Source organism: Bison bison, unplaced genomic scaffold, assembly GCF_000754665.1.
Source record: "Bison bison bison isolate TAMUID 2011002044 unplaced genomic scaffold, Bison_UMD1.0 scf7180017864056, whole genome shotgun sequence".
Classification (NCBI taxonomy): Eukaryota; Metazoa; Chordata; class Mammalia; order Artiodactyla; family Bovidae; genus Bison; species Bison bison.
In genome coordinates, this window is record NW_011494628.1 from 3,392,960 (window position 1) to 3,405,192 (window position 12,233).

Below are 12,233 nucleotides of genomic sequence, written 5' to 3' on the forward strand. Positions count from 1 at the left end.
GGGGGTGGGGGTGGTGGTGCAGGGAACAGACAAGGTCCAAAGTGATGATAAAAACAAAACACACTGCTTGGATCCAGGCAGACTCACTTACATAATTATAAGCATGCTGGGGTTTTCCGTAGTGAATGACGTGGGCTTCAGAATCACACAGACTTGAGTTAAAAGCCCAGCTCTGCCACCTACTTACTGGGAAACTCTGGGAAAGTTACCTGACTCTCTGAATCTTTGTTTACTCATTTGAAAAATGAAGGCCTGTAAGTGTAAGGCCTTGAGTATTAGGCCTTCCTAGTAAATTTAACTCTCGTGTCTTCATGAAAATGAAATAAAATAGTAATATATGTGCTGAAAACAGTCTTGGGTACCTAATAGGGAACCCTCAATAAAAGTAGGTATAAGTATACTGTTAGTGTTTTAAAATTTTTGTAAACATTTCAAGAGCTAAAATTTGAGCCATAAAAGTTTTAAAATGTCAAACCATCAATCCCAGACCCAAATATTTGATCTAAATGCATAGAAACATTAGTAAACTGTGTTGCCTCTCCATGACAAACCCCGACTTACACTTTTCTTTTCACTTGGGTGACCCAGTGGAAAAGTTCTGCTCAGCCCAGGAGGCATGGCTCGCCTGTACCTCGGGACACAGCTGCGTAGACTCTAACAGTCAGAAGGCAGCATGACTGACAGTTAATGAGCTGAAAAGAACCTGTCTCCATTCCACAGCATTCCTGCTTTATGGAACAAAACAGAATAGAAGCTGCAGTGTCCACAGCCAGTTCCCCCAAGTAACCAACGATGGGACACAGAGACAAGAGAGAGAGGAGAAACCTCGTGTGAAACAGAAATAGAATGGCTCCAAGAAACAGAATTAATTGTAGAGCTGGAGGTAAGGAAGTAATTTTACTCTACGTGGAAGAGGGAAAGGAAAAAGTTGGACTCTGAAACCATCTCTACCCTACCAGTTAGTTAATGTTTTACAACCATATTGCTCACTGCCAAGTTTCCTCATTAGATCAAGTGAGTCTATATTTATCGATAGAGTCCACTCAAGGAAATGTGCTTTGCCATACAGCAACACCAAGTGAAAATTAATCTGCTTCCAAAGGAACAACTTGGGAAAAGGAGACTGGAAACATTTCAAAGTAGGAAAGTTGCATATGCATTTGTCAGGTCTCTGAACATGGCTTCCTGATTTGAGATGATTAGGACTATCTTACACACTTATTCAAAAAGACAATGCACATGTGACCGCTCCACAATCTCATGCATTCTACCAGTGAACACATTACAATTATAATAGCTTTTCAGGGTTTCCAGGATGCCGTATGTAGACATCAAATATTTAATCTTACAAAACAAGGCTTCTACAAAGTTCAAGATTAACATTTTAGTTATGATATAAAAGACTGGACTAACTAATATTTCTATTCCGTTAGTTTGGGGGTACCAAAATGGAGGAGGACCTAAGACTACATGTAATCCATAAACAAATGAAGCAAAAGAATCCATGTTGACTTAGTCCATTCAACTCTTAAGGACAAATTTCAACAAAAGTTAATGATCACATTCATATGCAGTCTTTCACCATGGAGGAATTCAACAATTATGAAGAACAGCCCTCAATGAAAAGGAATGAAAGCTTTAGATGAAATGGGCAACGAAGGCCTCTTAAATAACTTGTTTGAATTAGTTTGAGAAACAGAGTGCTTAATTTTCAAATTGCCAACTGGTCATTAGAAAGTTTATTTACATTTTACAGCATTTCTTTTCTATGAATTCCTCTGTGCAAAGACCACTGTAATACTGAAAAGTTTCTACAAAATTAAGAAAAATCTCAGTTAACTCGCAAGTGGTAGAGAAACCGCCTGCCAATGCAGGAGACATAAGAGACACAGGTTCAGTCCCTGGGTCAGGAAGATCCCCTGGCAGAAGGGCATGGCAGTCCACTCCAGTATTCTTGCCTGGAGAATCCCATGGACAGAGAAGCCGGGCAGGCTACAGTCTATAGGGTCGCAAAGAGTTGGACATGACTGAAGCAACTTAGCAAGCACAGAGTTAATAGTTTAGAAAAATCACATGATGACAGGGGAACTCATATATTACAGATAAAACCATCAGCTATGTAGAGATAACCATCTACAGACTGGCCAGTGAGGCTTGTCTAGAACCTTGCTCCCACCCCTCCCCACGCCCACCCTGACGACCTCCCTGGCCTTCACTCCAGTCTAGCAAAAGCACAGCCCCCCTTCCCCAGCACTGCTGCTCTCTCTCCTCTTCACAGTTTACCACCAAGTCGTTCCCAGAGCCAGGAACATTTCCTGCCTCTTTTATTGGCGGAAGGTGGGGATCAACAGACTTTGCTATTTATCTTTATGAGTTGAAACTCGGCCTAAACCCACCACTTCAGGTCAGTTCAGGGCAACTGAGAGAGTAACTGCTGTGCCCAGGAAACCACAACTGGAAATGACAATGTTTTTCATTATGGCTTAAGATAAAAAACAAAATAATAACATCAACCCCTCTGCCCCCCTCAACACATACATCTTTTGTTTCAGATTTTGCGGTGGACACTTTCTGAGGACACAAAAAATGGGGCAGTAGGTATGCCTGCCTTAGCAAACTTGGTATACAGGACATAATTTATTCATTTGCTTATATAGTACCTTGAAGGGCCAAATGTACATGGATGTTTCTTACTATATTTTCTTATATTGAGCCCTAGTCTTTATATAAGAATGGTTGGAATGTGATTGTCATTGGAATTGTGAATCTTTCTTATTTCTTATAGTGATTTTAAATATTATAGATAATTTGGGGGTAGGCAGTGGCAACCCACTCCAGTACTCTTGCCTGGGAAATCCCATGGGCAGAGGGGCCTGGTGGGCTGCAGTCCATGGGGTCGCACAGAGTCGGACATAACTGAGTGACTTCACTTTCACTTTTCACTTTCATGCATCGGAGAAGGCAGTGGTAACCCACTCCAGTATTCTTGCCTGGAGAATCCCAGGGACGGGGGAGCCTGGTGGGCTGCCGTCTATGGGGTCGCACAGAGTCGGACACGCCTGAAGTGACTTGGCAGCAGCAGCAAACTTTCAGAGGAAAATGATTTTATGACTACTGTATTTTTCTTTCCAGTGTGCCCTCTGGTGAATACAAATGTGTATGAAATGCCACTGTTCACTTATAGAGATGGAATACTAATCAAAGGTTCTTGGCATCCATACGCATGATTTTCAAAATTACCAGGAAGAGGAGAGTAGGAATGCAGGGAGAGAATGCCTTCTTTAGCTCAAGATACTGACATGTAGATTAGTTATTTGGTGACTGCCAGTTCCTTTACAATCTCCACTCTCTCCTCTACGTGTTTTATCAGAATGTTAGAGACGTGGCAATGCAAAACACTGGTATTTTAGTCAGCTCTGCCTCTGTCAGACCTCTACAATTGTTAGGATTCCTATGGTTTGTGAGGGAAGTCATTTGAGAGCCTAGCCGGACATTTTGGATGTATTTCGATTGATTTCTTTTTTCTAACAGCATTAGCATGTTCTCTAATTTTAAGTCATTTTCTAACCATTCCATTTAAATTCCTTTTGACCCTAAGCTTCTCCCCAAAAAGAGAATTCATGTCTTTTCAAATAATAGTGTATACATTTTCACAATAATCTGTGTCTACCCTGCCCTACACTACACCATTCTACAGTGATTGCCATGACCCTGTATGACTTTATGGCATAGGGATTTGGGCGACATGATATGGTCTAATTCTTCATGCCTTCTGTTGCAACCTCTTGATATTCTGTGGATTTCTCTCAAAAAGCATCAGTCATAATGCAGATGTTAATTCGTTATCTCTTTGCCAGCAGGAGGAAAAAAAAAAAACCTTAAGAATATCTGTAGTCTTCACGGAAAACTTGGTAAGTTGCTTATACAACTGGACCAAACAGATTTTACTATTAAAATGACCTATATCAGGTCACTTTATTCTGTCGTTCTGAGAGGGACATTATGTAACCAAGGATACAACTGGACCCTGAGTTAGAAATTGACTCTGAGCCACCAGGGAGAATTTGTGACCCCTAAAGAGTTTTCCTGTTTCTTTCCTGTGGGGCAGTGACTCCACTTCCCAGCAGTAATGGAATATTCTGAATTAGCTGCTATAATGTCGGACTCTTTTGGAACTCAACTAGAACTTCGGCTTTATTGTAGGTTAGACAGATCCAGAGCTAAAAAGCAATCATTTCTCTCTTCTGGCCCAGTAGAATGTATTTTGTAGGGTTACTTGAAGATTATTTGTACTATGATTATAATGGTTAACTCTGCCCATATACCTGCCCCGTCAGTTTTCTGCTGGGCAAATGTGCAGAGGCCACCTAATCAGGTTAGGATCTTCCTTTTTATTTTCATGAAAGATATCATCCTGCATTTACCCAGCTGATTTTTAAAGTATATGGAGTTGGTCTTATTTGAAAACAGAATACTTGCAATGTTACTCTGTAAGATATAATCTCAAATTATTAATTCATGCAAGAAATATGTTCAAAGAAAATGATCTGAATGAACCATCCGGCCCTGCACTTTCCTAAACCAGACTTTCTAAAATGTGTTCCTTGGGGAATGTGGGTTTCACATGTGTCACTTCCTGGTATCCAGTAAAAAAATGGTTTAATGATGAAATATGTGAGTTTAAACAAGGTTAAATTACTTTCTGCAGGGTTTCTCTGAGCCTTTCATAAATATGAATTTCCAAGAAAGGAAAGGTGATGTAGTTTTTCTCAAAATTACTTAACCACAAAAACTTCTTCCTCTTGACTATCCATCTGTCTAAGTATCCATCCATCCATCTATGTAACGAGAGTTCTCAGACACAGTGAAATCGTCTCCAGTTTCCATGCTATTTCTAGGTCAAGCCAGGGAATCAGAGGATTACATACTGAACCCCCTTGTTGTGAGCCGCCCACTCCACCCTCAAATAGTTTTACTGAATTAAAATTTATTGTTATGCCCCTACTTTCACTGTGGGATGCTGTAAGGGGTTTGCTACTGAATCCATTATAAGAATGTTAAAAAGCACAATGGGATATTTTTATGAGAAACTGCTCCTGTATATCAAGGGTCAGGGAAAGCTGTGCTGCTATGTTTTCACCTTACAGACATGGCAAATCTTCCCTGATCATGTGTTCCTCTTTTCTTAGATTAGGAAGGCTCAAGCTAAGCCTGCAGCATGCTTTTAGTAGTTATTCAGGGCCTTACATTATAAATTTTTATATAATATCTCTATCTCTTTTTATCTTATTAATTGACCTACTTAAAACTCAACATTCAAAAAATGAAAATCATGGCATCTGGTCCCATCACTTCATGGCAAATAGATGGGGAAACAATGAAAACAGTGACAGACTTAATTTTGGGGGCTCTAAAATCACTGCAGATGACGACTGCAGCCATGAAATTAATAGACGCTTACTCCTTGGAAGAAAAGCTATGACCAACCTAGATAGCATATTAAAAAGCAGAGACATTATTTTGACAACAAAGGTCCACCTAGTCAAAGTTATGATTTTTCCAGTAGTCATGTATGGATGTGAGAGCTGGACCATAAAGAAAGCTGAGTGCTGAGGAATTGATGCTTTTGAACTGTGATGTTGGAGAAGACTCTCGAGAGTCCCTTGGACAGCAAGGAGATCCAACCAGTCCATCCTAAAGGCAATCAGTCCTGAATAGTCATTGGAAGGAGTGATGCTGAAGCTGAAACTCCAATACTTTGGCCACCTGATGTGAAGAACTGACTCACTGGAAAAGATCCTGATGCTGGGAACAACTGAAGGCAGAAGAAGGGGATGACAGAGGATGAGATGGTTGGATGGCATCACCAACTCAATGGACATGAGCTTGAGCAAGCTCCTGGAGTTGGTGATGGACAGGGAAGCCTGGCGTGCTGCAGTCCATGGAGTTGCAAAGAGTAGGACACGACTGAACGACTGGACTGAACTGAACTGAATCAACCTACATTTTTCCTTTTTACCAGATTCATCTTTTTTAAAGCTGAGTTGCATCTTCTCTGAACTACCTCAAATCCTTTAATGAGGTAGAATGTAAATTAATACATAATGTCTTTACCCACACCAAAATCATATTCAGATTGCCCCTGAGGAGACAAAAGATGATTTTCACATGATCCTCATTTCATTCAAAGATCTGGTGTGTAATGCATGATTATCTTCTTGTGTCTTCTTCCCTAGTCTTAGCACCTCATTCTCACAGCTAATGAGATGCAGGGACAGAGCACATGATCATCTGTTCCACTAAATTTCCACCAATGTATTTTCCTCTATATGGGCTCAGTGGTAAAGAATCCTGCCTGCCGATGGTTCAGTCCCTGAGTTGTTAAGATTTCCTGGAGGGAAAAATGGCGACCCACTCCAGTATTCTTGCCTGGAGAATCCAATGGACTGAGAAGCCTGGTTGGCTATAGTCCATGGGGTCGCAAAGAGTCAGACACAACTGAGTAAGCATGCTTTTTCCCTTATATATGAAGTTTACTAAAACCCACTTGTTTTCTATCTAAGTAAGTCTGGGCTGTCAATTGCTCAGACCACTCCTGGTGATTTTCTTTCTTTTTTGCCCCCCTACCTTGTGCTTCTAATTAGCCACAATTAGCTTGCTGGGGAAATGGGGAACCTTGTTTTTATAAGAGTTAACCAGTGTCCCAAATTTACTAAGAATTAAAGCACTGATTATAGGATGGGGACAGGGGAGAAATGAGGAAAAAATGAATCAATAAATTTCTGTTCACTTCAACTAATGTCACAAAATCTGCATCTGGGAAGGGTGTTTATAAGCTCAGAACTAATAAGCTCAGTGGAGTGCAGCTATGAAAGTCACAATTTGGTTAAAGTTAAACTCTCAAGTTTTATATGTGTACAAGCATATTGCTCTTTGATAATTTCCTTCTAGTACTTATTTCTTGACTGCTCACAGTTTTACTATGTGATGATTTTTAAAGTGTTATTCAAAGTTAATTGACTTAATTCACTAAACAGATTTTCCTGTAACTTCTGGTTGAATAGTGTCCTTTCTGTACAGGCCCTTCAGTCCACCAGCACAGAACAGAAAGAGGCTCTGATTTCATGAAATGTGAATTTCTGACAGTATTTTTTTTTAAAGCACTTTTGACCAGCACTCTCGCCTGACTGACACATTCTCACTCCGTTTTCTGTGTTCCATCTGTCTTTCTGTGGGTGTATTCATCCTCTATTTCTGAAAGTAGTTGACTAAGAGAATGCTAAGCACAGAGAAAGGGCAATTCCAAAAAAAAAAAAAAAAGAAAGCCAGAGAATTATTTAATTTTGGCTGATGCTGCTCAGTTGGTGGAGGTCTCTTACACCAGGGATGAGCAATGCCACCACTTAGGTTGGGCAAATCCCCAAGATATCATTTGATGGGCAAAATTCCAGCATATCATTTGACTTGATAGAGGCATGAGAGCGAATACATCACTAATGCCCAGTTCTATTCCCTGTGAACATAAAAATGGCAGTTTATTCTACTCCAGTTGAGTTCAGGTGCTAGCTCTAAAAATAGTCTCAGATAAAAAGTCAATGAAAGTGCAAGTCCAATTTTCACTAATTCTCCTATTAGTGAAATTTCTACATTCTACATTTTCTATCAAGAAAAGAGTTTTTTTGTGTGTGTGTGTGTGTGAGCATGGGAGGTATACAATTCTCTGATCCCTACAATCCTTGTAAGAGGCCAGGTATTACAATAACTCTATGGTACAGTCCAGGACTCCTGAGAAAGAAAGGTTTTACAAGTTTCTTTATAATTATAACTAACCTTTACAGTTAAAGCTTATACGGACATTTAAATAGTCCACAAGACTGGACATCCTAATGTTCCTAGTAAATTGATAATGAGAGAATTAAACAGGTAACAAAGAAGCATGCCCAGGTAGATGTTGAATGACACAATAAGGAAAGTGTAAATAAGCATTATCTTTCTCTTAAGGAATAACCTGTGATCACAAAATACTAGAATTTTAGAGATGAAGGGAACTTCACGTTTATTTAATTCAAACTCTTTCATTTTATGGAAGAAGAAAAGAATGGCCCAGAGAAGTTGTTACTTTCCCCAGATCACACAATTAATTAGCATCAGAAGTAGAATTAAAATCTGATTTCCATTTCACTATTTCCTTGACAAGATGTAGAAAAATTAGACGTCATTGATTTGTTCCACATTAGATTGCTGCTCTGTTTCCCTTTTGGCTTTTGTCACTCTGGATTTAAATTTCCCAGCTTTATGCACTCTAGTTCAAGGAGTTACTGACTCAACCACAGAAAGATCCTGAGAACCAGAATCACAGTCGGACCATCTCATTTCCTTGTCAAGAAATGAAGGCCCAGTGAAAGTCTGAAACTTGCCAAAGTAAAAGAATAAGAGAGTGTCTAAACAGAGCCTGCATCCCTATCTCCTCTTTTTTCTAGAGTTCAGTGGACTTTATTGCAATCAGGTCCATTTCATGCTATTTAAGGCATTAACATATTTTTTACGTTTAATAGCATGATGAATTCTTTCAGAAAGCAAGTAATCACACTTATATATCTGCCTCAGTTTGAATTTTCCTAGTAAGGTGTGTGTGTACAGACTTAAGCATGTGCAGATGTAGCAAATAAATTGTAACCATCTAATGACACAAAATCCCCACTCTCCCCTTCCATGGCCTAACACGCTCTTCCTCTACTTCCTTCGCATCCTCCCTCTTGTCCACTCCAAGTGCCTGCCTGTGAGGGAAAAAGGACCATTATTATTTCCATCCTCTCTCCCTATAACAATTTCCCCATTGATTCAGCAAGATTGTGGGGTAAGGATTATGAGCAATATGACTTACGTGATAAGTTTTTACTCTGCGAAACAACACTCTATTTTAAACATTGCTTCTCTTTTTAATTGGACTTAAGACTCCAGAACTAAAGAGACAGCTAGAGAAACAGTGCACGTATATTTTAGAGCATACCCTGAAGATGAGCAAGTTTAGATTCATCCTGGGTTTTAGCAACTCATTCTGATCCTATGCATCATCAAAGATTCCTTTATTTCCCTTCTTTGTTTTTCCCTCCCATGAGTGGATCTACTGTTGAATCATGTCCATGCCATTCAATGATTATCTCACTGTAATGAGGTCAGAGAGGAGCAACTTACTCCTGTTTGCACTGTTCCCAACAGCCATGAAAGACTATGTCTTCATGCCCCCAAACTGTATTAATACAATGCCCAATCTTTCTTGAAATGTCTATAGCAGAGCAATGAAAACCATTTTCATGAAGTGGCTGTCATTTCAAGATACCAATAAGTGAGCTACAAAAACTAATGATGCTATTAATTTAATATGCACTTGATAAGCTTTAACTGAATGACTGTAGGCCATTAGTAAAATAACCAGACATCATGTACTGTTGGGTACTAACTGCTCAAGGAAGGTAAAACATATAGCACTTTGTTCCACCAGAGAAATAAGACCTGACTGGAAGTCTCATGATGATTCTATGATATGGTTCAGTGCTATATCCTGAGTAGAAAAGATTGAAATATACAATTCAGAAATCAACCACAGGTTCGGTAGTTTAACCCTCACTATAAAAACTAAAAAATGGTTTAGAGTATGATTGAGCATGGTCTCTACAGATACAATCAAATACCAGTTCTTACTATGTATAACTTTGGAGAAATTATTTAAACTCTGTGTACTTCTGTTTTCTCACCTTTAAAATGGGTATAATAATAGTACTCACCTACAAGGATTTACTTTTTGAGGATAAAATGAATTGAAATACATAATATAAAACTTTCAGAGCAGAACATGATACATTATAAATGTTCAGTCAATATTCTCTACTATTACAGTAAATCAATGTATTCATACAGTAAACCCAGTAAAATCGTTTTGCTTCTGCTTTCTCAAAGTCTTATGATACAATTGCACATTGTATTATTAACTCACCACCTAACTCATTATTAACAAATAACAAGCTCCTAATCATTGGACTGTTGGAATTCTTTCATGCTTTACCTATGATCCTAACTGTCACTTAATTTTTAGGCATTCATTAGCTTCAAATATTCCATTGCCCAATATAAAAAAAACGTAAGAATGCTCAAATTTTCTAATTAGACAAAATGAAACACTGACACAGAATACACTTTCAATGATCATACATGTGTTCATGACGTCTCAAGTCCTTACTGGAAAAATAATCTTCATTCCAGAAAGAACATCAATAATTTTTAATGAAATAAATCACTATAACTTCATTTAAGGAGATTTACAAAGATATTTCAAATTATTTGTATGCAATGTTTCTAACATAATACACTTTATGAGCATGCTGAGGAACATTTACAGAGCATAGACTATATAAGCCATCAAACTGTCACCAAACATTTATTGAGCCCCTATGTCCATAATGATGATGATGTCTGGTAAAGCACTATTGTTAGAAATCTCTAAAACTAAAATGGAGCTGGCTTTTATTCTAAGCCTAGTGTATTTTTAAATCAAGCCACAGGGAAATGATTACTTTTGTTTCTATTCAACCAAGACCTGCACACAGAGTTTATGGAATGACATAATATCCTTCCTGAAATCAGACCGGTATGTAGGACCAGTATCCTTCACACATAACCAGTTCCTGAACCTTTAAAAACAAATCCTAATTTCCAAGGAAACAATCTCATCAAATGCTGCTCACTAGAATACATATTGTTCCTTTTGGAAACATTACAATAAGATTTTCATGATTACAAACCCCAGCTTCCCCTCTAAAATTCAATATAATCTTAAACTCATTTAAGTGGAAGTTGTATTTTTGTAATGGCTCTAGAAAATCCTGGTCAATTTATGTATCACCAATATAATAATTTAGCTATTTAGTTAGTCTATGAGGGGCTGGTTATAAAACTTCATAAACATATTGTATGTGTTTAGGTATGTGTGTATGTCTTTTAAATGGGCAACTGAAGTTTCTTAGGAATGCTCATCTTTCTACTCTACACAAACCTATCCTAAGATAAACAGCACATTTTAAACTATTTCTGGAGCATGAAGAGTTTTTGTGATTTTTTCCCCCCTTGAGAATAAAAAGGGACACCTAGCAGCTTGTAATCAGTATCCTCTCCTGTCTGCCTTACAAAGCTGGTGCTTCTGTCACAAGATTTGTTTTGAGGTTAGCAGACACTTTTATCTTTTACCAGAAGAACAATATCAACAGATCAGTGGCAACTGCTGACATAAACGTACAAATAGGCAGAGAATGTGATTTTGGTTGTCAGCCCAAGGGCCTTAAGAATAGAATTTTAACTTTCTCCCTTCACTAACAGTGTTCTAAAGAATCTTGGCAGGGTGGAAGTTAGTTCTTCCCCCTCTCCTAATTAAATAAACAAGTGTCCAAGTTTTAAACGTGACAGAGTGTGAGGAACCTGCTGAAAAGTTCCTAAAACCCGTACTGAGGAAACCTGTCTCGTTTATTCTGTAGACACACATTAAGTCTTGGAGATTGATGGTTCACTGTCCCATCCTGAAGTTTTCTGTGGACTTTACCGTTGAGTTATGTGGCAGCTAAGTGCTGTCACTGTTTGCCTAAAACGGCAGCCTGGAAGTTATTTCTGAAAGGTATGCGCGCCGTGGCATAGAAATCCATATATTGTAAAGTGAAAACAGTCATTTTTAAAAACGGGGTTAGCATGAAAGAGAGCCCACAGAAATCAGAATTAGCAACAGCCTTCCGCTACCAGCGACTCACCTTGTTGAATTTTAGTCACTAGCTGATGGCGTGCTAGAATCCGGCTCATCCTGTAAGGAGAGCGTCTCGTAGTCTGATCAAATCGCAAATACATCTCCTGGCCCTCAGGTGTCATGGCATTTAGATAGTAGCAACCTGAAGCTGGGGTCCGGGGTCCCTGACTCAACATCCCGACAGACTTTCTTCTGCCCCCTCAGTCTGCCCTTGTGGCGGTTTCCGTCTGCCTCCAGCCTCAGTCACTGAGCGAGGCACCCAGCCCTGCAGAGCTCAACCGACCCAGCGATTTAAAAAAAAAAAACAAAAAAGGAGTGCCAGGAGCTACAACTCAGAATTCCAGCCCTCGGTTCTCACGTGACCTCGCAGACCCAATCGCAGGGAGGCAGGAGACGGGACGGGGCGCGCCCGGCCGCGAGCCCCGGGAGAGGCAGGGGCCGCCGATCC

The 12,233-nt window shown here is 39.3% G+C and overlaps 1 protein-coding gene across 1 annotated transcript in view; it reads right to left on the reverse strand.

Moving 5' to 3' along the window:
* Positions 1-12,212, reverse strand: part of STARD13 (StAR-related lipid transfer (START) domain containing 13) — a 166,850-nt gene extending 154,638 nt beyond the window's left edge. The window contains exon 1 of the mRNA XM_010835935.1: positions 11,793-12,212. Coding sequence (XP_010834237.1) covers positions 11,793-11,961 — 169 coding nt within the window. The 5' untranslated portion in view covers positions 11,962-12,212. The remainder of the gene's footprint in view (positions 1-11,792) is intronic.
* Between the last annotated feature and the right edge of the window lie 21 nt (positions 12,213-12,233).